At 62.4% G+C, this 25,831-nt stretch overlaps 3 protein-coding genes across 5 annotated transcripts; all 3 read right to left on the reverse strand.

The window, feature by feature from the left end:
* Nucleotides 1–675: 675 nt before the first annotated feature.
* Nucleotides 676–6,045, reverse strand: NHERF4 (NHERF family PDZ scaffold protein 4). 2 transcript variants are annotated; one of them, XM_071449753.1, is made up of 10 exons: nucleotides 5,941–6,045; nucleotides 4,585–4,612; nucleotides 4,302–4,366; nucleotides 3,634–3,845; nucleotides 2,527–2,713; nucleotides 2,308–2,444; nucleotides 2,030–2,234; nucleotides 1,666–1,862; nucleotides 1,376–1,546; nucleotides 676–1,205 (listed from the first exon to the last, which is right to left on the reverse strand). In XM_071449753.1, the coding sequence occupies exons 2-10, from the start codon at nucleotides 4,593–4,595 to the stop codon at nucleotides 1,161–1,163; spliced, it is 1,230 nt and encodes a 409-aa protein (XP_071305854.1). In that variant the 5' UTR covers nucleotides 4,596–4,612; nucleotides 5,941–6,045; the 3' UTR covers nucleotides 676–1,160. The 2 variants fall into 2 exon arrangements, with proteins under 2 accessions (XP_071305854.1, XP_071305853.1); XM_071449752.1 differs by lacking the exon at nucleotides 5,941–6,045 and adding an exon at nucleotides 5,202–5,443.
* NLRX1 (NLR family member X1) lies at nucleotides 5,591–11,676 on the reverse strand. The gene is made up of 9 exons (XM_071449748.1): nucleotides 11,548–11,676; nucleotides 11,320–11,447; nucleotides 11,104–11,164; nucleotides 10,654–10,751; nucleotides 9,847–10,463; nucleotides 7,552–8,966; nucleotides 6,662–6,748; nucleotides 6,327–6,578; nucleotides 5,591–6,217 (listed from the first exon to the last, which is right to left on the reverse strand). The coding sequence occupies exons 2-9, from the start codon at nucleotides 11,438–11,440 to the stop codon at nucleotides 5,899–5,901; spliced, it is 2,970 nt and encodes a 989-aa protein (XP_071305849.1). The 5' UTR covers nucleotides 11,441–11,447; nucleotides 11,548–11,676; the 3' UTR covers nucleotides 5,591–5,898.
* Nucleotides 11,677–13,043: 1,367 nt separating this feature from the next.
* On the reverse strand, nucleotides 13,044–25,792 carry ABCG4 (ATP binding cassette subfamily G member 4). Of its 2 annotated transcripts, none has more exons than XM_071449749.1 (15): nucleotides 25,205–25,792; nucleotides 23,546–23,783; nucleotides 21,076–21,193; nucleotides 20,870–21,002; nucleotides 20,577–20,627; nucleotides 20,304–20,449; nucleotides 19,932–20,055; nucleotides 19,675–19,789; nucleotides 19,387–19,523; nucleotides 19,207–19,305; nucleotides 18,904–19,072; nucleotides 18,309–18,409; nucleotides 17,761–17,919; nucleotides 17,526–17,644; nucleotides 13,044–17,444 (listed from the first exon to the last, which is right to left on the reverse strand). In XM_071449749.1, exons 1-15 carry the CDS (start codon nucleotides 25,775–25,777, stop codon nucleotides 17,219–17,221), a joined length of 2,508 nt encoding a protein of 835 aa, XP_071305850.1. In that variant the 5' UTR covers nucleotides 25,778–25,792; the 3' UTR covers nucleotides 13,044–17,218. The 2 variants fall into 2 exon arrangements, with proteins under 2 accessions (XP_071305850.1, XP_071305851.1); XM_071449750.1 differs by lacking the exon at nucleotides 25,205–25,792 and adding an exon at nucleotides 25,003–25,162.
* Between the last annotated feature and the right edge of the window lie 39 nt (nucleotides 25,793–25,831).

The raw sequence follows: 25,831 nt of genomic DNA on the forward strand, positions 1-25,831 counted from the left end.
CTCCCTTGACTGCTCACCCCCAAACCAGCCTGCAGCTGGCCAGCCCTGCTCCCTCCCGAGCTGTCAGCTCCCAAAAGCTCTGGACAAGGACTTTTTGCACCCCAGCTGCCTGCACTGAGCTCAGAGGACACAGAGGCAGGGACTCCGGTGTGGTGCTTCTGTTCACGCTCGAGAAGGGGCCGAGGTAAAACCTCAGCCAGAGGTTTGTGGTTCTTGGCCACATGCAAAACTCTGTGCTCGTTTTCACTCTCCCACGCTCGGCAGAGAGGTGAAATTTCCCCTCTGGGATCCCCCCCTGCCACCCTCCTCCAGCACTGCCACCGCCCTGGCAGGGCAGGAACAGATGTGTCACCTGCAAGGGGAACCCTGAGGATGCTCCTGATGTGTCACCTTCAAGGGGAACCCTGAGGATGCTCCTGATGTGTCACCTGCAAGGGGAACCCTCAGGAAAAACCCTTGCTGTGGAGCACAAGGGATGCCTGCAGGAGTCTGCTGTCAGATTCCTGCAGGTGCAGTGCCCAGGGGCTCTCAGCCCTCACCCTCCCAGCAGCACACCTGGAGAGCTTCCTACGTCCACTGCCCAACGCCAGGCTTGGGAAGAGAGGATGGGTCTGGCCCTGGGATGTGCTGCCCAGTCACAGTGCTGTCCATAACATCACCCACACAAACAGCAGCGTGGATTTGTCCTTTAATCACCCCAAAAGGGTGGTGCAGGAGCAAGGTGGTGCTGGCTTCAGAGAGGGGATGAGAGGAGCAGCACAGGAGAGATGTCCATGCACGTGCAGATCTGAGCCAACCCTTGAGTCCCCTGGGTCATGGTGCAGAGGGCAGTGCCTCTGCTCTCCTGGGAACTCCCAGAGCCTGGAGCTGGGCAAGGGCTTCAGTGCAATGTCCTGAGGAATCCCTGGAGGTAGCTGGGCAGGCAAAGACACAGCTCTGTGGTCAGGTTAGGAGGAGCTGCCACTGTGGTTGATAAAAGCTCTGAGGCAGCCTGGGTGAGCAGAGACGAGTCCCTGGGAGTGCCGTGCTGTGAGCCAGGCATGGAGACACAGGAGCTGCGTGTGCAGGGTCCATGCTGAGCAGTGCTGAGCCCCGAGGGGCTGCACGTGGCCTGGGTGCAGGTGCTGTGTGGGAGAGCCTGTCCAGAGGCTCCTGGGCTGTTAGAATGCCTGGCACAGCTTTGTGTGCTCCTCCTGGCGCTGGCTCTGCGGGGACACAGGTTGGAGGGGTCTTTGTGCCTGCCCCTGTGGCCAGGGGACCACACAGCCTCCTCCTGGCAGCACCACAGATGCCAGGAAACGTTAGGATGGGCGGAATAGGAGGGTGGCAGCACTCAGAGCCCTGCCGGGCTGTGAGCACTGCCCTGAGGAGTTACCTGTATGATCTCTATGCTGTTGGCAGCAGCCATCAGCCAGGACACAGGTCCCTTGGGTGCCACCTCAACGTCACAGAGTGCAGGGGAGCCACTGCGAGAGGGCAGGGAGGGCGTGCAGGAGCCTGAGGCGGGGTCACCATCCCCAAAGAACTGCAGGGGGGACAGCCCGATCTGGAAGGGCAGGAGAGGGATGGACACACAGCCCCTGTGGGGGACACCCATCCCATTGTGCAGCCTCACAGCACCCCAGGGCTCCCCAGCCAGAGCAGGGGCGTGTCCCCAGGACCTACCGAGTGGTAGAACTCGTCCCCAGCGGGGTCGATGACCAGCAGCGTCACCTGATCCTCCCGGGCGCGGATCCTGTGCACGGTCTGCTCGTGGTCCAGCCCCTCGATGCTCTCCCCGTTCACGGCCAGCACACGGTCCCCTTCCCTCATCCCTGCCTGCTCTGCTGGCAGCCCCGCATCCACATCCCACAGGAACTGGCCTGCCACAGCACAGGGAGGGGGCAGAGGCTCACAGAGGGGAACTGGCTCTGCTGACCCCTGTGTGCAGGTGGGGACAGGGTCCTATTGCAGGCACAGAGCTGTCAGCTCTTCCCAACCCTCAGAAATGCCTTGCTCAGGTACAAACTGCCCCTCTCAGCCCTCTTACCTACTCCTCCCGAGCTGCAGTCATCCTCCTTGAGCAGGAACCCGTAGCCAGCAGGACCCTTCACCAGGTGCAGCTCCCGGACCTTGAAGGGGAGCCTGGAGGTGTCAGCCAAGGCAGCCATGACCCGCAGGCCCCGCAGGCGGTAGAACTCCTCCACGGCGCTGGAGGCCACCAGCAGTGTCACCTTGTTGCCGCTCTGCTTGAGCTGGATGGGAAGCACAGGTGCTCAGTGACATTCTCAGCCCCATCCCTCACCCCCCCATGCCAGGAGCAGGCACCTTTCTGGTGAGCTGGGTGTGGGAGTAGCTCTTGACGCTGTCCCCGTTGAGCTCCAGCAGCCAGCAGCCCGGTGGCACCCCCGCTCTGTCTGCTGGCCCATCCTGCAGCACTGACAGCTGGAAGGTGCCCTTGGTGCCTGCAGGAGGAGCAGAAGGGGCATTTTGGGGTGAGTGAGGTGCTACAATGGGGAGGCTCATAATGGCAGCATCCTGCTTTACCTTCTGGACACGACACGCTGAAGCCAAAGCCGCTTTTGTCCCTGGTGACGTGGCAGAGGCGCGGGCGGATGTCCTCGGGCAGCATCTGGGACAGGTCCCTGCCCAGGGCCTTGGCTGCTTCGTAGGAGTCACCATCCAGCACTGCCAGCAGCACCTGGTTCCCACTGGCCTTGATCTTCTGCACCACCTGGAAGGACCCAGGAGCCCTCAGCAGGCACCCTCTGATGGGCTGGGGTCCCTGGGGTCAGCAGGGCTCATGCATGTGGTGGTGTTTGCGGGGGTCCCGGGATGAGGGAAGAGATGAGAATGTTGACTCCATGTTTCAGAAGGCTTGATTTATTATTTTATGATATTTATTATATTAAAACTATGCTAAAAGAATAGAAGAAAGGATTTCCTCAGAAGGCTGGCTAAGAATAGAAAAGGAATGATAACAAAGGTTTGTGACTGACCGAGACAGTCCAAGCCAGCTGGACTGTGATTGGCCATTAATTAGAAACAACCACATGAGACCAATCCCAGATCCACCTGTTGCATTCCACAGCAGCAGATAACCATTGTTTGCATTTTGTTCCTGAGGACTCCCAGCTTCTCAGGAGAAAAAAATCCTAAGGAAAGGATTTTTTTAAAACATGTCTGTGAAATATCACCCTTTTTATTTTAATAAAATTAAAAAGAAAAGTGTTTGTAATTTTGTCTGCTGGGCCCATGCAGAGGAAAGAACAAACACTTGAGAGGTTATCTGTTGCCAATCAAAACCTCAATCAAGTGCTGATGTGGAACGATCAGGGAAATTCTTCGCCTGTAGAACATCAAATTCTATCATATCACTAAAACAATCTTACAATATAAGAAAATGCAAAAACAATGCAAAAAAAAGTTCATTGCTTCAAGTCCAAGCTGAGTCATGCATCCTCTGTGCCCCTGGCTGGGCAGGACCCAGGCATTCCCATGGGAATCAGGGATCAGGAATTTGGGATCCCAGGGACCCAGGCGTTCCCATGGGAATCAGGGATCCCAGGGACCCAGGGATTCCCATGGGAATCAGGGATCAGGAATCAGAGATCCCAGGGACCCAGGCGTTCCCATGGGCTGCTCCCAGCTTACCCTGAGGTGGTCCATGTGGTCCACGAAGTGGCCATTGACCTGGAGCAGGCGGTCCCCGTCCTGCAGCCCCCTGCGCTGGGCCACCCCCCCCAGCTCAATCTGCCGGATGATGTGGCCCTGGCAGCCCAGCTCCTCGTGCAGGCAGAAGCCGAAGGTCTCTGTGCTCTCCTTGGTCAGCAGGTAGAAGCGGGGCTCCCCCATGCCCTCACCATCTGTGTGGGGGCACAGCCCGTGAGCAGAGCCCTGCAGGGATCCTCACACAAGTTCTGCACCCCATCCTGGGCTGGGGGTCTGCTCATCCCTCCTGTGTTCACCTCCCACAGGTCCCCAGTGTGGCAGAGAGCTCAGGACCCCAGCAGTGCCCAGGTGTCACAGCCCCCTGTAGAGACAGGGACACCCAGGTGCCACAGCCCCCTGCAGACACAAGGACACCCTGGTGCCACAGCTCCATGCACAGACAGGGACACCCAAGTGCCACATCCCTGTGCACAGACAGGGTCATCCAGGTGTCACAGCCCCCTGCAGACACAAGGACACCCTGGTGCCACAGCCCCCTGCAGACACAGGGACACCCTGGTGTCACAGCCCCGTGCACAGACAGGGACACCCTGGTGCCACAGCCCCCTGCAGACACAGGGACACCCTGGGAGATGAGGGCGTGTATTTACCCGTGTCCTCAGTCAGGGTCAAGGCTGGGTTGTCGATCCCAACTTTGGGGTTAAATTCAAATTTTCTGAAATGATAAAGGGCAGGAGAGGCCACGTTAGTGCAGGGTGGCCTTGTCCCTGCCTCCCCCTGCTTTGGGGAGCTTGTTCCTCCCAGAAAGGGCCAACTGGGGCCTGTGCCTCCTTTTTCCTTGGGGAAAGACAGACAAGATTTCCCTCTTGGACCATTCCCCAAGTCTCTCCTGGGCCCCAGAAAGCCCCTGGTCAAGAGGAGATCAGCACTTACATGATGGACATCTTGTCTCCCTCGAGTCCTGCAGAGGGAGAGGAGAGGTCAGCACGGGAGGTGGTGGGCTGGGAGCAGACCCCACACTCTGGAGCACTCACAGGCTGAGCCTGCCATGCAGGTGAGGGGGTTTGCCAAGCCCACACAGCTCCCAAGCCCCTCTGTCTCTCAGCACAGGTTGTCCCTTGGCCCTGCCACCACTGTCCTCCTGCCTTCCCAACAGCAGGACCTGCTGCTCAGGTCCCATGGGCACTCACTGCCGGGGCAAAGAGGGGCCAAGCAGATGGGCTCAGTCCTGGGGGTCTACAGGGCTCTTCAGTGAGGGCTGAGAAGGTTCACCAGGACCCGAGGGAGCTGCTGGAGCCAGGAGAATGAAACGGAGACCTTCCCTGTCACACATCCCCCCATCAAACCCCTCCACTCCTCTTTGGGCACAATGAACCCCAAACCCAGGGAGAGGGGATGCCTCCCCAGCATCCCCACAAGGAGACATTTTCCTGCATGCCTCTGGCTCCTTCCATGGGCTGCCTGGGCTCTGACATTGCCTTGCTCCACCTGGCAGCAGGGCCTGTGTGTGTGGGGAAGGGTCTGCAGAGGATTCCCCAGCAGGCACATACCTTTTGTTTGCTTCATGGCTGCAGGGATTGCCAGAGGGAGCAAGGTACAGGGTGAAGTGGCAGGGAAGTGTCCCCGCCTCTCCCAAGACGCCCCAGGTTTAATGGTTAAACAGCCTCAAGTTTCCCCTGCCCTCCCAGCCCCTGGCACTGCCAGCCAGAGCTGGGAGCAGGGACCAGCACCCCGGGACACCCAGCTTGGGGACAGCTCCTGGTGGCTTCCAGGGGGACACACAGTGAGGGGAGAATGACTGGTTCAGCACTGGAGCAGAGGTGGGCTGCTCCATGCCAGTGCTGGGAGATGGGGAAAGGCAGAACCCTCCACTCCAGCTGCTCCACATTCCTCCCCAGGAAGGGCCCGAAGAGGAGATCAAGTCTTGGTACTAGTGTGCTTCAGTGGAAATAGAGAGGTGCACTTTAATGCTCCCAAAAGATTCACAGACAAGCCCCAATCCTGCTCCCTGCCAGCACTCTGGCTGGGGTGCAGGGGCTGGCTTTCCACAAGCCCAGAAGAACAAGTCCCATTTGCTCCTGGCCTGGTTTCTGTCCCATTCCCACACTGCAGATAAGGCTGAGCCCCACACACCCAGCACCTTTGACAGCACCATCCAGCCAGCATCTCCAGGTGGGTGAGGGCGCAGGGAACGTGCTGCTGGGCACACTCCACTGCCCCACCCCTGGCTGGTGGATGGGCAGCAGGTTAGAGGCTCCCATCCTGCAGTTTCCCCAGCATTTTCTTGACCTCGCTCTCGACTCGCAGGAATTTGGCTTTCCTCCAGGGATTGGCAGTCTGGCTGCGGCTGCTCTCCAGGTCCTGCAGGAGGAGGGTGAGGTGCTGCCGGACCCGCTCGCGGTCCCAGAAGGGCAGGTTCCTCTGCACCACGTTCAGGATGTGGGACCAGTAATCGGAGACGTCGGTGCCCGCCGTGAGGAAAACCAGAGCCCTGACGCCGTCGCGGTCCATGCGCAGGGAGTCAAGAGCCCTCTTGCCATCCTCGCTGATGTCGTTGAAGTAGAGACTGGGAAAGCAGCAGGAGATGCTGGTGAGGGCTGAGGGGAAGGACAGAGGCACGCAGGGCAGGGATGCTGTGTGGGTAAAAGGGCAGGGGCGCAGCAGAGTGGACTCACTGCACTTTGTCCAGCGTCTCGTGCCTCTTGGCCACCTCCACCACGCGCAGGGCCGCCGTGTCCGTCAGGGAGTTGTAGCCCAGGTTGAGCTCCTGCAGGTGCTGGTTCTGGGCCAGGTGCTGGGCGATGGCCTCAGCGCCGGGGTCCCCCAGCGAGGTGTGCAGCAGGGACAGCTGTGTCAGGGAGCGGTTGCCGGCCAGCGCCTCGGCCAGGTAGCGAGCGCCCTGCTCCCCCACGGGGTTGTTGGCCAGCCTGTGGGACACGGAGCTCAGGGAGTGCCCCGGCACGTGGGGGACAGCAGTGGCAGTGTCATGCAGGGCGGGGGCCGTACTCACCGCAGGCTGCTCACCACACACTTGTCATGCAGGAGCAGGTCACGGATTTCCTTGCAGGCTTCGGAGCCCAGGCTGTTGAGCTGCAGACTGGTGCAGAGCAAGACACGGGTGTGACAGGAACAAAATGGCTGTTACCTGGGAGCCTGGCAGCCCTGCCCGCTCCATTTTGCCCATCACCATCCTCCCTGGGCTCCCCAAACTAGGCCACTCCAGGTTTCCTCTCCCAAAGGGAGCACAGTGACACCACACCCAAACATGAGCCAGCAGAGCCGGTGCCAGCAGGAGCGGGGCAAGGGGAAGGGGATGGCGGAGTCTTCAGGAGGTGGGCGAAGGTCAGAGGAGGGATCAGGGCTCCATCAAGCCCTCCTGAGCATCTGGAGGAAGGAAGTGCGGCACAGCCCAGCTGCACAGCCCGATCCATCTGTGCTGAGCACGTCTCGCCACCACCTGGGCGGCAGGAAGACCTGCAGCTCCACAAACGTTCTGGAACGTCCGTGGGAACATCTGCACAGCCCAGACTCCCACCTCTGGGACTGCAAACTCCTCACAGAGCTAACGACACGGGGATGCCGGGTAACTTCCCGAAGGGACTCGGGTCTGTCAGGACAGCTGGCAGCCCGCCCAGCCTGTACCAGCTGCAGGGAACTCCCCAAAAATTCCTGCGGGAGGGTGAGCTGGGACTGCAAATCCCAGCATGCAGTGCCCTAGAAAGGCTGCTCAAGGAGTGTTGCATGTTGGAAGCTGTAGTTCCCTACGTCTGCAGTGGGAATAAACATGCCCTTTCCTAAGTTTTCCATACCTGGGCTCCTAAAGCATCCCTGTGATGGGCAGAGGTGAGAAAAAACCCGATTTTTGAGCAGTGCCCAAAGGCAGGAGGAGGTGGTACTCACTGGAGAGCTTTGCATCGCAGGAGGACAGGGAAGAGGGTCCTCAAGCTGCCGCTGTCCAGGTTGCAGGAGGTCAGGTTCAGCTCCTCCACCTCGTGACACGTGGTGCTCATGACAGATGCCAGCACAGAGCACTTGAGAGGGGTCATCTTGACGGAGGAGAGGTTGACGGCACGGAGGGAGAGGATGGCCTCGGCCGTGAAGCGCTCGTTCTGGAACTCGTGCAGGAAGAACAGGTAGTCCATGAGCTCCGAGGGGGGCAGGCCCCTGCGGCCCTTCCTGATCACCGTCTTCTTCATGGCCTTGGCGATCTCGAAGGCTGCCAGGTTCTTGATGGAGCAGCCCAGCTGCTCCAGGATGGCGCGGTTGCGGCGGGACAGGATCCCACCCATGAAAATGGGGAAGAGCTCGAAGACCTCATCATCCGGGGCCTCATCGGGGTGGCGCATGGGGCCCTCCACGCCCAGGATGCTGGAGTTGATCTGGTCCAAGACATCATCATTGTAGTAATCCTCCTCCTTGAACAGCTCCTCTGCCATGGTGTGGGCAATGGTATCCCTGTCCTTGCCACCCACCCGGGAGAAGTAGCGAGGGAAGATCTTGAGGAGGTTGAAGAGCACGGGCAGGAAGCGCAGGGGCAGCACCTTGGAGATGATGTTCACAACCACAGCCACGTCTTCGCTGACCTTCCCGAGGACCTCTGACAGCTCCTTCCCCACTCTCTGCACCAGGGTCTTCTTCTCACCCAGCACCACGTACAGGGCTGCCAGGTACTCCTGCATGGCGGGGATGGTGAAGACAAAGGTGTGCTCCTTGCCCGGCTGCACGCACGGGCTCAGGAAGAAGCGGAACACATCGCTGCGGAAAACCTCCAGGAGGTTGAGCTCGCTTTCAGTCTTCATCTCCACCTCGAAGCAGTGCCGCAGGTCCTCCTCTGAGAAGCAGGTCTTGCGGGACATCACCCCCTCGTAGGCCAGCTTGCCCACTGTCTTGGCCACGTACTTCATCATGGAGATGTGGGTGGGGTCGGTGCTGTCCAGCACCTCCCCGCTGAAGTTGAGCCTCAGGAAGCTGGTGTAGATACCAGTGAGGGTCTGGCTGGGAGGAACCGCCCTGGTGAAGTAGAGGAAGTGCAGGGTGGTGCACACCAGCCAGCAGTAGGACGGCAAGAAGCAGGCGGCCGTTATTTGGTTGTGGCGCTCCAAGTTCCTCGACAGCATCTCCACCAGGTTCTCCTGCTCTGCCGAGTGGCGCTGCTGGCTCTCCTCCCCGGAGCAGCCGGGCTGGCTGAGGCGCATCTGGAAGTAGAGCTTCTGCAGGTTGGTGTCGGAGAAGCCGCAGATCTCGGCGTAGCGCCCCACGTACTTGCCGGGGATGCGGCGCACGGCAGACGGGCGCGTGGTGACGATGATGCTGGCCTGGGGACACAGGGTTGGGTGAGTCTGGGGTGCCCAGCAGGGTGTAACCCACTGAGGGGGGCACCAGGATAACCCCATGCACAGGGTGGGGTTCACAAAGGTGCTGGATCAAACCTGGCCCAGGCAGAGGGGACAGAAGAACTTTCCCCATTCCCTCCTAGACATAAAGTCTGGAAGATCACAGCCTTTATTACCTTAGCAGGCTGTCACAGACGTGTTTTATGAAAAATCCTTTCCTTAGGATTTTTTCTCCTGAGAAGCTGAGAGGCCTCAGAAACAAAATGCAAACAATGGTTATCTGCTGCTGTGGAATGCAACAGGTGCATCTGTGGTTGGTCTCATGTGGTTGTTTCTAATTAATGGCCAATCACAGTCCAGCTGGCTCGGACTCTCTAGCAGAGACACAAGCCTTTGTTATCATTCTTTTTTTTTTTCTATCCTTAGCCAGCCTTCTGATGAAATCCTTTCTTCTATTCTTTTAGTATAGTTTTAATATAATATATATCATAAAATAATAAATCAAGCCTTCTGAAACATGGAGTCAGATCCTCGTCTCTTCCCTCATCCTCAGACCCCTGTGAACACGGTCACACCAGGCCTCCAAGACATAAATAAAATCTGGAAAATCACAGCCTTCCTTACCTTACCAGACCTCCTAGACATAAATAAAATCTGGAAGATCACAGCCTTCATTACTTACCAGACCCCCCCAAAGATCCCACCAGTGACATGAGGCCACCTTAGCAAGTTCCTCCAGGAACAGAGGCTGCCTGCTTGCTCTCCCAGCCAAGCTGGACTGCAAATAATGATCCCAAGAGCCCTGTGATGCCTCAGGGCTCACCCCCAACCTTCTCCCAGCACAAAGCAGGGCAACACCGACCTCGGGCAGGAGGTATTTCCGCAGCAGGTTGACCACGATGGCAGAGGGAGGCACGGGCTCGTTGGGGTCACAGCACAGCTCCGTGCCAGCCAGGCTGAAGTCCAGGTTGAGGCGCTCCAGGCCGTTGAGGATGAAGAGCACGCTGAGGTTGGAAGCCTCCAGCACCGGCACCACGTCCCGGAGGTGCTGGTACTTCTTGGTGACGAGGCGCCGCAGGGACACGTGGGCATGGCTGTGGGACAGGTCCTCGCAGGAGAAGGGGATGACCAGCTGGAAGCGGGGCAGGCGGCCGTGGCACCAGTCCACCACCATCTTCTTGATGAGGGTGCTCTTGCCCGTGCCCACGGTGCCGTAGAGCACCACGTTCTTCACCTGCCGCCCGCAGGCGTCCACGTCAAACAGGTTGTGGAGGCTGATAACCTTCCTGGAGGGCTGCTGGAGCTGGTTCTGGATGGTTAAATCAGGGGAGGGCTTCAGAATCTCCTCCAGGGAGCTCTCCCGGATCACTGGGTCCACGTGGACGGCATCCAGAGAGAAGGAAGGGCCGAACTGCCTCTCCTCATTGGGCTGGTGGCTGAACCACGCAGACAGGCTCTTCTGGTGCTTCTTGATGGCACCTGCAAGGAGGAAGGTGCTGGACATGACAAGGGCTGTGCAATGGCAGGGCACTGGGGATGTTGCCTGCCCCAAGCCACTGCAGAGAGGGGACAGCACCCAGTTATGGGGAACCCTCACACTGCCCAGGACAGCAGCTGCCCCCACCACACTGTGTAGGACCCTCCCTCCAAACCAGAGCTGCAAACTCACCAGAAAAGGCCACTTTCCTCAGCTGGGACTGACCATGGTGAGAGGAGCTGGGCTGGGCAGGTTTCTCCTGGGAGTCTCCCTGGTAGTGAACACAGCCCCTGCAGGAGGAGGGAGAGTGCCACAGGGAGCAGCCCCAGACCCCACCTGGGGCAGGGTGGGCAGATCCCCAGCCAGGCTGTGGGAAGTGCTGAGAGGAGCCAGCTCAGCCCTTCCTCCCCCCACACCAGGGCAGAGCGCAGGGCCAGGGCAGGGGCACGGCTGGGAGGGGAAGGCAGGTCAGCAAGCCACAGGCTGTGCATTCCCAGAAAACCCGTGGAGAGGCAGGGCAGGTGGGCTGGAGTCAGAGCAGGCAGGGAGGTGGGTCTGGGTGTTTGTTTGGAAGCAAAGCAGCGGCCCTGGTCCACCCGGGTGCTGTGACAAAGAGCCCCGGCCGTGTGACACTGACTGTACCTGGGGAGGGAGATGCTGCTTGTGCGAAGGATCCTCCTGAGGAAACTCCTGCCTGCACCGCCTGGTGGGGAGGAGGAATGCTCATGGTCAGGGATGGCTTTCTCCAGCCCAGCAGGGTAACCCCACACCTCGCTAGGGTGCCCCCACCCCTGCCCAGCTGGGGAGGGATGTCCAAGGGGGACAGGGCTGAGCGCAGAGGCACGGAGCCCGGCTCACCTGGCACGGCAGCAGCACACACGGACACGCTGCGGGTCCCCCTTGTCCCTGCCAGGGACCGCGGCAGCCGCGCCCAGCTGCCCCAGGGCAGGCAGCCCTGGCACTGCATGGCCCGGGACATCCTCCACCTGAAACACAGGGGTGTGGCAGGCGGGTGAGGGGCTCCGGGGGCTCAGCAGAGCACGGGGGCTGTGGGATGTGGTGCAGCAGAGCCCTGCCCAGCCGTACCTGCCCCAGCGTGGTCCAGCCCGGCAGAACCGGCTGTGCTGGCGCTGACTCAGGCTCCCGCCCCAGCAGGGCTCAGCAGGGCGATCCTTCAGGAGCCCGGGCGGTGCTCACAGCCCCCAGCATCCCGGGAAACTGAGGCACGGGGGAGAAAGATATAAGCGAACCCCAGCCGAGAGGAAGGGATGAGCAGGGTGACAACTCGCTCACTCACTCTCACGTCCCACAAGCCACGCTGTTTACAGCCCCTTTTTACGTGATCCAGGTGGAGAAACTGAGGCACGGGGGCGGGGGCAGAGGGGCTGACCTTGAGCACAGGTGTCCCGACCTCGGTGCCCCCGCAGGAAACAACCCCACGCTGTCCCATGCCCGGCTCCCAGCCCCTTCCCAGCCCCTCTGCCGAGCCGAGGGCCCCGAGCTGCCGTTCCGCTGCTGAGCCCTTCCAGGGACCCCCCCTGGGGACCCCCGTGTCCTGGTGGCCCCTGTGCCCTCCCGGCTCCCCGCTCATGGCGAGGCCGTGGCGGTGCAGGGGCCGGAGCCCGGGGCTGGAGTTACCTCGTCCTGCAGGATTCCAGCCGGGAACTGCCCGTGCTCGGCCTGCCGGGCTCACGGAGCGCAGCCCCGAGTTGCCCATCCGCTCTCGCCGTGCCTGTCCCGGGCACGGCTCCGCTGCGGAGGCGGCTGCTCCGCAGGCAGAACTTCCTGCAACGCCATCCTGCCCCGTCCCGCCCCGCTCCGGCGCTGCCAGCTCCCCGAGCACGACGGGAGAGCGGCTGGAGCCTGGCAGGAACACTCGGAACACCCGCACCGGGCTCTGTGAGCTCCCCGAACAGGATGGGAGAGCGGCTGGAGCCTGGCAGGAGCCGGCACCCAGCGCTGCCAGCTCCCCGAGCAGGATTGGAGAGCGGCTGGAGGCTTGGAGGAACCCGTACCCAGCGCTGCCAGCTCCCCGAGCAGGACGGGAGAGCGGCTGGAGCCTGCCAGGAACCCGCACCGGGCTCTGCCAGCTCCCCGAGCGCGATCGGAGAGCGGCCGGAGGCTGCAGGATCACCCTCACCCCCACAGCTTCCCAAACACGGGCAGGACTGCGGGAGCCGCGCTCTTACCAGATGTGCTGCCTCCGGACACATCTGGCGGCTCTGCGTCCCCAGCTGCTGCCCGGCCGTGCAACCGGAGCCTGCAGGACGCGTTCTGCTGCCGAGAGGATCCTCCCGAGCGGGGGAAGGAGCTGGGGGAGGCTGTGCCTGTTGAACGCACACAAACACGCACACCTGTACCTGCCCTCTCGCTGCCGGCAGAGCCGCTCTGGCCACCCAGCAAGTGGCAGCTGTGTCACTGGGGCCACACGCACTCTTCTCAGTGCCTGGGTGCTGTCCCAGGAAATGCCAGCTCACTCAGGGGTGGCTGGGACTGAGGGGGTCACACCTGTGTATTTTCACCCCAAATTCAACATCCCAGCTGTGCCCTCAAGGCTCTCAGGAAAGGAGACACCCAGGCAGTACACTATAAATATAAGTTTTATTGATGTGTGAAGTCCAACAAGTACAGCTGGCATCTCAGAAACACCGACACAAACCAGGACATCTCCTCCTGCCCAGCAGCTCCCGGCACCCTCTGGGCACTGGTGAGCACCAAGCTGGCACCTGGCACCCCGGCCCTGCGGGGCACTTACCTGCATGTGCAGCCCAGCCTGGAGCGCCCAGGGCCTCACCTCCACCCTGCCTGGTTCCTGCCAGGCTGCAGCTGTGGGCAGCAGTGCCCTGCTCCTGCTTCACAGCCTCCTCCCAGCAAGGCAGAGAGACCTGGGCAAATCCCCCCGGAGCAGCTGGCACAACAGAGCTGTGCCAGCAGACTCCCTCGGCCTTTGAGCTGCTACCTGCACCTTATTTTGGCAAGCTGTCCCAGGGAGGGAGCAGCTCACACCTGTGGCCGTGTGGAAGTGTGAGTTTCAACGCCTGCACTTCTCTGCGTGGTGCCCCCCTGGATCACACATGCCCACAGCGTCCAGCCTGGTGTCCTGACACAGCAAAGGCTGGAAAACCACAGGGTCCAGCATGGCAGGGACACACACAGAGAGCACACGTCAGGGGGACAGGACAAATGGTGTCCACACACACACAGTGAGAAGGAAACACTGTTTTATTGCCTGATTTGGGAGAGGGATGAAACCCTGGGAGAAGCCCCATCCCCTCCCTGTTCTAGCCCAGTCTCCCCTCCAGCAAACCCCAGCCAGGTGATGAAGCATTTGCTCTTCTTGTGCGTGTGACAAAGGTGGCCTGGACATGCATGGAGGTGAGTGGCCATGCCCCTGCCTGCCATCAGAGCACCCGTGAGAGGCAGAGCCTGACACAGCCATGGGCCGAAGGGGCTGAAGCAGTTTTTGGTGTGTTGAGGCTCAGCTGGTGTTCCCAGGGAGCCAGAGCCACAGCTTGAACCCCACCCTCATCCACTCAAAGTGCATCACAAGGGAGGGCAGGGGCAGGAGAGGAGGTGTGGGGTAAGAAGCCTGCTCTCCTCCATCACACTCCTCGGGATTATCCGGACGCGTTCTCTCGTGGCGTTCCTGCAGCCAGGAGCACCCACGGCTCTGCTCCCCTGCTCTGATAAAGTGCATCCTTGCTGCTTCCCTCGGGGCCCCCTGGAGCAGGATGGCTGCACCCCATCCCTCTGCCATGCCAGGGCAGAGAAAACCCCAGGGGCAGGGCAGGCACCAGCCAGGCAACAAACCCTGGGGTGCTCAGCCCAGCCCCGCCAGCCTGGGGGCTCAGTGCAAATGTGATTCACCTCCTCACCTTTCCCTGCACCTTCCACCACCCCTGGGGCTGTCCTTGAAGACAGGGAAAGGACAGTGGCACCTTGGCTCAGCTCCTCAGGCAGCACTGAGGGTGCCTTTGCCTTGTGCCACTTCCCTCACTCATCAGCCCCTTCATACCCACACATTCACTCGTGTCCTGCTGCCCCAGGGCCTGCCCCATCACCCCCACTCCCCAGAGCCTTTGCCCAGCTCGGGGACAGCCATCCTGCAGCTCCAGGCTTTGTCCTGGCCCTTTGCCCCGCAGTGTCCATACCTGGTGGGCTGGGACACTGCAGCTGACGGGCACAGGAGGCACAGGCTGTGCTGAGCCCTCCTGGATGTCCCAGGGTGCTGCCCCATCCCAGGCAGGCTGGGCCCAGCAGTGGGAGCCACCTGTCCTGGTAGTGCTGCTCTGATCTGGAGAAGCCTGTGCCATGGAGTTTCTCTGCAAGCAGCAGAGCCTGCTCAGCAAAGCCTTCCCTGGGCATGGGGGACACGGCCAGTGGCAGTCACTGGTGCCTGCTGGTGGCCCCTTTGCTCCACAAGCTACTCCATCTTGTCCTGGCCCGCCTGGGAGCGGTGGTGGCCCTGGCTGTGATGGCACAGGGCTGTCCAGGTGTGCTGGGTGCTGGGGACAGCAGCACCCCCAGGGTGCAGAAGACAGGACCCACCACGAGAGCCCCAAATGCCAGGGGGGAAGCAGGAGCTGTGCAGAGCTGCCCCACTGACACCTCCTGCATCTCAGGATCCATCCAGGGAAAAGCCTCAGCCCAGCAGAGTGGGGACTAGTCCCAGCCCAAGAGCAGGACAGAAGCAGGGCATCATCCCACCAGCTCCAGGGACAAGGAGATGGACAAGGGTGACAGCCCCACATCCCCCAGCTCCCTGCCCACCCCTGCACCTCATGACAGAGCAGGCACAGGGGCTGCCCCCCACTCCTCCGTGCCCCTGTGGCTGGGCTGGCAGCCCTGCAGCTGGCACAGCTCCACTGCACTGCAGGAAGAGCCAGGAGCAGAGGGGAATTTTGTGAGGGACGGTGAAAAGTCAGACAGCAGCCCCTGGGGAAAACCCCAAGCTCAGCGTGGAAGGGGCAGCAGGGTGGGTCCTGCTTGCAGACCCTCAGTGCAAGAGAGCCCCATGGCCAAACATTCCTCGATGCCCTCCAGGCAGGGGAAGCTCAGCTTTGCTGAGTGCCAGCATCAGTGTCAGGCCAGCCAGACTCTGCTGTGCAGCCCCAGCCCAAGCCAGCAAGACCAAAGATCAGTCTCCAGGATTCTGCTGGAATCTGGCGTTTGCCCTGCAATCCCTGGCTGCTCAGAGGGCCAGGAGCAGGATCCCCAGGCTGACCTGAGCCAGGGCCAGCCTGCCAGGGCGGGGCAGGGCTGCCTCCCCCACGTCCGTGCTTGCCAAAATCCCGCAGGTTCCCACGTCTGTGGGTGCCACGTGCAGCCCGGTGCCAGCAGTGCCAGCACACCCACGGAGCTGTGCTGGGCAGGTGAGCAGGGAGCTGTGATCCCAGCACAGCAGCAGCTGCACATGCCCCAGCAGCTCTGGGCTCGGCTCAGTTCCTCTGGAGACCCAGCAAGGTGCTGAATTGCCTTCCCTCTGCAAGGTGTGCGAGTTTGGAGCAGCCACCAGAGACACCAAAAGGGACCTTCTGGTACCATCCCAGTGTCTGGGTCACCTGCTGCAAACAAACCAGTCTGGGATCTCACCTGGTTTCCAGTTCAGGCACTGCTGGGACCCCCTCATGCACAGTGTCCCCCTGGGGGGTTGGCACTGTGACAGGCTGGGTGTCCTTGGTGTCCCCTCCCTGCACAGTCGGTGCTGAGCGAGGCTCGTCCGCCCCGTCCTGCTGAGACAGCCCCGGTGGAGCTGGGGGACAGAGGCTGCAGGGACAGGGCTCAGGGCCAGCTCTCCTGCAGCAGAGCCTCCAGTGGTGACACAGCTGAGCCCAGCCCTGTTTTCCATCCTCCTGGCATGGGCAGGGTGCGGGAACCCAAATCCTCCTTGCTCCATGCAAGGGACCAGTCACTTCTCTCCATGTTGGTTAAATTGGTTCAGATCCTCCTGTCTCAGATCCCAGAGACAACAGGGACTGAATGTGAGACTCCCTAAGGTCTGAGAACACTGTCCTGCTCCCACAGACCCTGGCTTGAAGATCCCATCTCTGAGGATGATGTCCCAGCAGGCGTCTGAGACAGAGCCCCAAGTCCTTCTCTGCCTGTTTGCTCCCTTTGCTGAAGACTGGGATGCAGTGGGGCTTTTGGGAAAAAAAATAAAGAAAAAGGAAAAAAAAAGAAGGAGGGTTTGGACAGAAAGAAAAGGGGGATGCAGCAATCTCTGTGGCTACAGCGACAGGAAACTCTAAAGCCTTGTGCAACTCCACCTATGGCATCTTTGGGCTCCTCTCCGCGCCGACTCCCACGCTGCTGGTCAGGACGAGGAACGGGGCCATGGCTGCACTTCCAGCTCTGCAACTCCCTCCTCCCAGGCCAGCCCAGCCCCAGTGCCGCTCCCCCTGCACAGGGCAGGCTCCTCCCAGCCGTGCTGGGCACAAACACCGGGGCTGGGCTGTCCCTGCTGTCCCCAGGGCAGAGCCAGGCAGGGACAACAAGAGGGGACCCAAGCTCTGTCAGTCCTGGGGGGGAGAGTGGCACATGCCAGGGCTGTACAAAACGTTTTGCAATGAAGAGTGTGTGTGGAAAGGTTAAAACAGTTCCGAGATGTCTCAAAACCCTTCTCGACTGAGCCAGGCCCGGCTGGCACCTCCCAGTGCCTCCACCATGGTCTGGGACCTGCAGGAGCACCGTGTCCATCTGCAGAACATCTCTCACAGCAGGCCAGGCCCGGGAACGGCACTGGGGCCCCACGGCCCCCTTATCTCTCAGATTTGACCTTGTACCTGAGCACCAGGTAAGCCAGGAGCCGCAGGATGACAAAGAAGATGCCCAGGATGAGGAAGTCCAGGTAGAGCTTGGCCTCCTCCACGTCCAGCTCCTGCAGGATCTTGATGGGCTTTTGGAAAGGGCAGAAGTCCTCGAGGCACTCCAGGTCCTCACGCTCCATGGCGTAGATGGTGAGGATGACCCCCTCGAAGCCATACCTAGGGCAGAGCACACCTGAGGGTCACCAGGGCCACAGGGGAGCCCAGGACAGGGAGCTCTGGCCAGAGCTGGGGTCCCACCTTACGTAGGAGACGTAGGAGCTCCACTGCAGGTAGGTGGGGATGGTCTTGAAGCTGACGAAGAAGCCCGAGAAGAGCAGCACGGGGATGGCAGTGACGGGTCCCACAAAGGTGGCCACCTGGGGAGCAGAGGCCACTGGGGGTCACCTCCCTGCCCACCCACGGGCAGCACTGCACCCCAGACTGCCACGGGGACCCTTGCAACTCTCCACGGAAGAGGTAAACCCTGCCAGACCTGCAGGGAAGTGGAAGCAGCTCCGATGAGGAGCCCCAGGGACTGGGCCACCAGGGCGGTGGCGGTGGCCAGGGCGGAGAAGAGCAGGAAGCGCGTGGCCTCGGGGGGCTGGCCCGTCATCCAGTACACGATGCTGCAGTAGGCGATGGGGCAGATCACCTGCAGGGACAGACACACAGCCCTGCTGGGCCCCAGGGCCATCCCCACCCCACTGACCCCAGAGACACCACCCAGGGCCATCCCCACCCCACTGACCCCAGAGACACCACCCACGGCCATCCCCACCCCATAGACACCACCCAGGGCCATCCCCACCCCACTGACCCCACAGACACCACCCATGGCCATCCCCACCCCATAGACACCACCCAGGGCCATCCCCACCCCACTGACCCCACCCATGGCCATCCCCACCCCACTGACACCACCCACGGCCATCCCCACCCCACTGACCCCTCCACAGCCAGCCTGGGGCACTGGGCAGGGAGTGGCTGTGCCAGGGGTGGCACAGCAGCATCAGGGCGGTGACCAAAGGCACCAAAGCTCACCTGGAAGGGCACGTCTGCCATGGTCTTTGCCAGGTAATAGGCTTTGAGGCTGTACCAGTAGTTCAGGTGTTCCCTCAGGAACACGGTCATCTCCTGGGGGACTGCAGGGGAGCAGGGGGTGAGCAGCCAGAAATTCCCTGCCCTGGGGTGCTCCAGCCCCTCTCACACCCACCCTGCAGGTGGGAGATGCACCAGGTAACCCCCGCCAGCTGCATCATGAGAGGGTGCCCAAACTCTCCTTGGGGGAAAAAATAAATGAGTGGCTGATACGGGGAATTTCCACGTGGAAAAGTCAGCTTGGGTGGGGCTTTTTTACAGATTTACACGCATTTTCAAAGATTAAAAAATAAAATATTGACATTCTAGCATTCTACTTTGAGCCAACAGGGGTCAAATAACCAGATTATAGCCAAACAAAGGGAAAACTGCAATACAGGCAAACAGGAGTCTTTTCCCTGTTTAATTTTTTCTCTCCTCTCTTACTTTCCCCCTTTTGCCTTTGTCTCCCCACACCCTGCCCAGCACACCCACAGTGCCACACAGCTGGAGCACCCCTGGGAGCACCGGGGGGATTTCAGGGCAGGGAGCTCCTTACAGGTGAGGATGGTGGGCATGAGGGCAGCGAACATGAGGAAGAGCATGGAGAAGAAGAGGAAGCCGGTGTTGTTGAAGACCTTGCCCGCGTCGTTGCCGATGTGCAGGTAGAGCAGCCCGATGAGCACCCCGATGCAGATGTGGGACATGAACCGCAGGTGGGTCAGCACCTGTGGGCGCAGGGGGCTCAGCAGGGCAGGGCTGCACCCCAAAAACGTCCCAAGGGAGCAGAGGACAGCCCGTGGAGCTCCTTGTCGCTGCCAGACCCCAAAGAGCCCAACCCTGAGCCCTCCCCTGGCCTCACCGTGTCCCGTAGGATGCAGATGAAGGTTCTCTTGAAGAGGATGCAGAACTGAGTTGAGGTGCTGGTGGCAAATGTGTGGCTCTCGATGTGATCCACGTCCTGCAGGAGCACAGGGACGTGGGTCAGGTTCTCACCACGGGGCCCCTGCTGGCACAGGAGGCTCCTCTGGGCCCCACTCACCGTCCCACACGTTGGGCACGATGAGTCTGCCTTGTCAGGGCTGCTCTTCTTCTCAGCCATGGTGCACATCCCATTCTGGACGGCCCGGAACAGGACGGGGTTGAGGTCCCCGTACTCCCCTGAGGCCACCTCGATGACTGTGGAGGAGGACAGGACCCCTGAGAGGTGCTGAGCCACCAGCACCTAGCAGGAAGGCACAGGCAGCTCCCTTGGGCATCCTGGGCAGCCCCCAGGGTTTGGGCACTGGGTTTGGAGCTCTCCACCCTCTGCTGGGCTGGGGGCACTCACTGAAGTCAGCGGGGTTGTGGTACGTGGGGCAGTGGAGGCCAAGGCCCTTCAGGTAGGGGATGAGGTTGGTCACGACGCCCTTGAAGATGCACTGGCCCTGGCTCAGGATGTAGAGCTGCAAGAGAAAACCAGGATGTGGCAGGTGCAGGGCAGCCAGGGCGTTGTCACCCACTCCTGCCACGAGCCCCGGGACAAAAGCCTGCAGCCCACCCCTCTCATGGCTCTTGGAGCCAGAGGGACCCTGTGCCAGGCCAGACCTTGTCGAACATCTCGAAGAGCTTGGCGCTGGGCTGGTGGATGGTGCAGATGATGGTGCGCCCGCCCTGAGCCAGGGAGCGCATCAGGGACACCACCTGGAAGCAGGAGGCACTGTCCAGCCCGCTGTGGCCGTGCAGGAGGGAGTGGAGGAGAGAGAGACAGCAGAGAGACAAGGGGAGAGTTGAGAGAGGGACAAGAACATCCTGAAGATGCCCCACTTGTGGCCACCCTCCCCTCAGATCCATGCAGAGCAGCACCAGCCCCAGGGGCACGGTCCCGTCCCGCGCTCAGGTGGGCGCCAGAGGGCACTGGCCAGGCCAGCAGGGGCAGCCCAGCTGGGCAGGCAGTGCTGGGAGCCCCTGTGGGCTCACCTGGTGGGCTCATCGAAGAACATGACGGGCGGGTTGTTGACCAGCTCCAGGGCGATGGCCAGGCGCTTGCGCTGCCCCCCCGACAGGGAGCTGGTGCGGGTGTAGGAGCACTCCAGCAGCCCCAGGGCCGTCAGGATCTCGTTCACCTGTCACACAGCCAAGGGTTTGCATGGGCTTTCATCCCCCTCCCTTCACCCTTGCCATCCCCTGCTCCCCTTGTCCCCATCTTGGGGAGAGCTGAGGGGGTCTGGGCCCACCCTCCCCAGCCCTTACCAGCTCCTTCTTCACCTCCTGCTTCTCACTCAGCTTCAGGTTAGCAGAGACCTGCAGGGAGAGGATGGCCACGGAGACAGGACTGTCAGGTGTAGGGAACAGAGCTGGCTGCACCGTGGTTGCAGCCCTGTCTGCTCAGCACGGAGGGAGCACGGACAGCAGGATTTTGTTCCTGCATCCCAGAGCCCTTGGAAATGGCCAGTGCTGGTGTGGGCTCAGTGCCCACAAGGAGCCAGCCCACAGGACGTCCCCAGAGGATGTCCCTCGCCCCACGGGATGTCCCCAGAGCTCACCATCATGGCCTCGAGCACGGTGAGGTGTGGCAGCAGCATGTCATCCTGCATGATGTAGCAGGACATCTTGCGGAAGGTGCGCAGGTCCCGCGGCCGCCCGTTCACCAGGATCTGCCCCTTCATGCCAGTCTCCCTGCAGGAGGGAGGGGTGGGGGGATGCAGCACAGCCCTGCACCCCCAGCCCCTCTGGGCCCCCCCAGACCCACCTGTAGCCAGCCAGGATGTTCATTAGTGTGGATTTCCCAGCTCCCGAGGGGCCCATGATCCCAATGAGCTCCCGCTGGCAGAACTTCCCTGACAGGCATTTGAGGAGAGTCTTGTACCCTGCAGGGGGAGAGCAGCAGGGTCATGCCATGCCACCCCAGCTCCTGGGGCGCCTCAGGAGCCCCGTGTGCCATGGAGGAGCTGTGTGTGCCCCATCAGCACCCCCGGGGCTATGGCCACAGCAGCTGCCCCCTCCAGCACCATCCCTGCCCCTGGTCCTTGGCTGATCCCACTGATTCCCGGCGCTGAAGAAGCTCCTGACCTGGATCACAGCAAAGAGCAGGGAAATCCCCGGGTCAGGTCAGAGCTGCTGAGGGAGATTACCAGGCTGCTCCTGGGTTTGTCTTCAGATGCTGATCCCCAAGGCCAGGGGCAGGGCCAGCGCGGAGCGGGGCAGCAGGGGGCAGGCAGAATTCCCGATCCGGCTGTTGCCTTCATTGGCATTCACGCTGTGGCACCCGGCAGCAGCCGCTGCTAATCAGACCTGGAATTATCTCTGCTTTAAACGCGGCTGATTAGCATTTTCTGGCAGAAGGAACACGATGTGTCGGGAGTAAGGAACAAGCACAGCCTCGGGCTCTCAGGATCTGCCCCTGAAATGGAGCCCTGGCTGGACAGGAATTGGTTTTGGGGGCTGATAACCCCATGGACCGAGCCTGAGCATCCCTCTAATGGAACTGCGTCCCCTCTGTGCCCCACGGGCACAGCCGCTGTGGGGCAAGGGCAGCAAACCCAAGCTGGGGCAAGCCCAGGGGCAGGGCAGTGACAGTCCCGCCTCTCTGGGGAGCCCCGTGGCTCGTCCATCCCCAGGGAAGGGCATCCAGCCCCCCGTTCCCCCTCCGCGCCCCTCGGGGTCAGGACCCCCGCGGCAGGAGGGGCTCCCGCGGGCAGGGGGCGGGCAGGGGAGGCCGGGGGGGCTGCGCAGGGTGGTCAGGGGCGAGCAGGGCCAGCAGCCCCCCCCGGCAGCGCGCACGGCTCCGCACCGCGCATGCTGCTCACGTCGGCGCCACTGCAGCTTGCGCAGCGGTTACTCACGTTCATTGACTGCCAGTAACCTCCTGCTCAGCACGGCGGGCCAGCCGGGCTGGGGGATGTCGCCAAAGCCACCGAGACCCCCCGATAGCCCTGCCAGCCCTGCCTGAACGGAGGGAGAAAAGGCCCCCTCCCACCGCCACCCCAGGGACCCCCGCACCCCTGGGCTTGCTCCCACCTGGCCCAGCTGCCCGAGCCTCCCCCCCTGCCTCCCTGCAGGCACTGGGCCGCTGGCAAGCAGCCGGTTCCTCCTGGGTGCTAGGGCACAACCAGCCCTGGCGAGCCCGCGGCTGTGCCGTGGATCCTTCTGGGATGATTCCTCAGCACCCCGGGTAAACAGGGAGGCACCATCAGGGCTGCTCCCAGGGTGTTTCAGCGCCTCGGATTCCCGAGCTGCACAGCCTGGGGACGGGGCAGAGCCCCACCGGGCACTCCTGGCTGGCAGAGCCCCTCACCGAGCCCTGTGACCCCGGTCCCTGCTCGTCCCCGCCTGCCTTCGGCTTCTGCAGATCAGCTCACCCTCCATCTTATCGGGCTGCCTGATTGGCATCCCATTAACTGAGAGCGCTAATTAAAGCAGACTGCCACCCACCAGCCGCCATCTGCCTCCCCTCTCCCCTCCCTGAGCTCCCGGCCAGAGTCACACAGGGAAGGGGCCCCGGCCTGGGCTCACAGGGAGAGGAAATCCCCCACAAACCACACACTTCTCCTGGCCAGGCTGGGAGCTGGGGTGTCCTGCTGCAGCCCACACAGACATCATACCCCAAACAGCAGTGCTGGGGTAATCCATCCCATCCATTATACCCAAACAGCAGTGCTGGGGTAACCCCATCCCATCCATCATACCCCAAACAGCAGTGCTGGGGTACCCCATCCCATCTATCATACCCCAAACAGCAGTGCTGGGGTAATCCATCCCATCTATCATACCCCAAACAGCAGTGCTGGGGTAACCCATCTATCATACCCCAAACAGCAGTGCTGGGGTAACCCATCCCATCTATCATACCCCAAACAGCAGTGCTGGGGTAATCCATCCCATCCATCATACCCCAAACAGCAGTGCTGGGGTAACCCCATCCCATCCATTATACCCCAAACAGCAGTGCTGAATCCATCCCACCCCATCCCACCCCTCCCGGCTGGCCCAGGGTGTCTGCCCAGGCCAGAGGTTTCCCTGGAATGCGCTCTGCCTTCCCCTGGCATTGCCCAGCACAGTGGCTCACGAGCCTTTGCCTCCTCCTCCACGGGCACCCAGAACAAACACCCAGGCACAAAGAGCCCCTGGCACTCAGAGCAGGGTGAGGTCATGGTGTGCAGAACGGGAACGGGCTGGGAGAGCCCTCCCCTCCCTGCCCTTCCCCACCCGCCAGCTCCTACCTCTCTTCCTCCACCAGGATCCCTCCCGCACGGAGTAGGACAGGTCGATGAACTCGATGTTGACAGCCGAGCGCTTGGGGAGGTGGGAAAACCTCTGGGCCTCTGTGATGTGGTTCTCCACCTTCTTCAAGTGGGTGGTGAGCAGCGGGGCGTCGGGAGGGCCGGCGTGGCACACCGTGTCCTCCAGGGCGATGGAGACGCAGGCGGGATCCATGCCCTTCTCCGCCATCCTGCCGCTCTGTGGGGAGCGCACGGGGCTCGGCTCCTCTGCCAGGCGCTGCAGGGACCAGCCCACAGCGAGTCCTGTCCCTGCTGCTCCTGCTGGCTCCGGGCCTCGCTGTCCCCTCCGCCCAGCTGGGGCCGGCACCCACATCTGGCTGCGAGGATGGAGCCAGCCGAGCCTGCGCCCAGGGGCTCGGGGCGAGGAGCAGCAGGGTTTGCTTCAGCTCCACAGTCAATAATTCATGCACCTCCTGCAGCTCGGTCCAGCTCTGCTGCCGGAGCTGCTCAGCTCCCCCAGCCCCTGGGGGCCCTGCCCCGGTGCCGTTTGTCCTAGTGGGTGCAGGAGGGGAGGAGGGGGGGCTGATGTCCTGCCCTGTGCCTGGGTGTCCCCAAGGACTCACCAGGAGCCTGGCCTTGGGGAACACGGGTATGAAACCCTAAACAAGCAGATGATTCCAGCTGGTTTCCTGGACAAAGCACACCGTGCTCCTGGGGCAGAGCAGTCCTGGGTGCATCAGACCCTCACACAGTGCCTGGGGTCCCCCTGGGCTTGCTGGGAGAGCCTTAACAGAACAGGGAGGGGGCCCTGCTGGTGCCATTCCTTCTCTGCCTTCCTCGCTCATCATTTCACCTTCCGGGCTCTTCCAGCACAGCCTCGGAGGCCAGGCCAGCACGGAGCCGGGGCCATGACGCTGGTACACCTGCCCCAGCCCTGCCGTGCCCGCAGTGCTCCAGAGCCGGCTGCAGCACGGCCGAGCCCCGCTCGGCTCGGGGGCTCTGCGGTGCTGGGGGATGCTGAGCGAGCAGGGCGGGGAGCGCGGCTCTCCGAGGCTGCCGGGGGGTCGGGGATCCCCCCAGGAGCAGGAAAAGGAGCTCGGGCTGTGCCGGAGCGAGCTGTGCCCTGCACCCAGCTCTCCTCCCAGCCTGGGGTCCCACCGCCTCGCTAACCTACATTCGGCTGCGGGATGCGGGCAGCGGCTCGCTGCGGCTGCAGCGCACACAGACAGCCCCGGCGAGGGGCGCCGGCAGCTGCGGGAGATCCCCCAGCCCAGCCCAGCCCAGCCCTGCCGCAGGCAGACCCCGCTCAGGGCTGGAATGAAGCCAGCCCAGCCCCGGGGAAGGAGGGGTGGGGGTTCCCATCCCGAGGGTCCCCTCCCGGCATCCGCGGGGTGCAGGAACGGGGGGTTCTGGGGTGCTGCTGGGGGGCAGCGGGCTCGGAGCGCCCTCGGGCTCACCTTGACTCCTCCGGCTGGGCGTTCACGGAGCGCTAAATCCCGCAAGCGGCTCTCCGCGGCTTAGCCCAGCCCCGAGGCGCGGGGTGGGGACGGGAAGGCTTTGCCCGAGGATGCTCTTCCTTCATCCCCGCTCCCCGCCGGCCCCCTCCATCCCCAGCCCCGCCCGGCCCCGGGGACGCTCCCGGCTCTCCCGCAGGCTCACCTGGCAGGGTGCGGGGCGGCGGCTCCGCTCCCGCAGCGCCCCCGCCTCGCCTCCTCCGCAGACAAAGGGGCGATGCCCGGGGGGCCCGGCCGGGCGGGGGGCGGCTCGGTTCGGCTCGGTTCCGCTCTGTTCGGCTCGGTTCCGCTCGGTTCGGTTCCGCTCGGTTCGGCCGCGGTGCTCAGCGGCGGGAGCCGGGCTGGGCGCTGCCCCCGCGGGTGCCCGGCCCAGGTCTCCTCCCCATCCCTCCGCGGGGCTGGGTGGGCAGGGCGGGCCGGGGGCGCTCCGGCCCCGCAGTGGGCAGCGGTAGCCCCGCAGTGGGCAGCGGTAGCCCCGCAGTGGGCAGCGGTAGCCCCGCAGTGGGCAGCAGCCCCCCGGGCCGGGCTGCTCGGGGCGCCGCTGTCCCCGAGCACCGTGGCCGGTGCTGCCGGGCGGGGAGCAGGATGGGCGGCAGGATGGATGGATGGATGGATGGATGGGCTCTGCCCGGGCGGGCAGCGCTGCCAGGCAGCGAAAAATCCTCTTAAAGGGACCGGCCCTATTTCCTCTCGCCGCCTGCCAGCAGGCCCTGAGCATCCCTGAGCACACGCCCGGGTTTGCCAGCCCTGCCTCTGCATCCCCTGCACCCCA

The sequence above is a fragment of the Agelaius tricolor genome, unplaced genomic scaffold (genome assembly GCF_023055355.1).
Source record: "Agelaius tricolor isolate 1412-34295 unplaced genomic scaffold, bAgeTri1.0.p SCAF_29, whole genome shotgun sequence".
Taxonomy (NCBI): domain Eukaryota; kingdom Metazoa; phylum Chordata; class Aves; order Passeriformes; family Icteridae; genus Agelaius; species Agelaius tricolor.

Bases quoted from the DNA above. Each gene is read 5' to 3' on its own strand.
- NHERF4 (XM_071449752.1), bottom strand. The intron at 2,714-3,633 runs GTAAGCTGGGAG...GGGTCCTTCCAG, and splicing joins ACCACATGGACCACCTCAGG to GTGGTGCAGAAGATCAAGGC. The intron at 1,863-2,029 runs GTAAGAGGGCTG...GTGCTGTGGCAG, and splicing joins CTGCAGCTCGGGAGGAGTAG to GCCAGTTCCTGTGGGATGTG.
- NLRX1 (XM_071449748.1), bottom strand. From the start codon at position 11,440: ATGTCCCGGGCCATGCAGTGCCAGGGCTGCCTGCCCTGGGGCAGCTGG. The intron at 10,464-10,653 runs GTGAGTTTGCAG...TCCTCCTTGCAG, and splicing joins GAGGAAAGTGGCCTTTTCTG to GTGCCATCAAGAAGCACCAG. The intron at 6,749-7,551 runs GTGAGTACCACC...GCTCTGCACCAG, and splicing joins CTGCGATGCAAAGCTCTCCA to TCTGCAGCTCAACAGCCTGG.
- ABCG4 (XM_071449749.1), bottom strand. From the start codon at position 25,777: ATGCTCAGGGCCTGCTGGCAGGCGGCGAGAGGAAATAGGGCCGGTCCC. The intron at 19,790-19,931 runs GTCTGGCCTGGC...TTTCTCTTGCAG, and splicing joins TCTTCGAGATGTTCGACAAG to CTCTACATCCTGAGCCAGGG. The intron at 17,645-17,760 runs GTCTGGCAGGGT...TCTGCTCCCCAG, and splicing joins CTGCTTCCACTTCCCTGCAG to GTGGCCACCTTTGTGGGACC.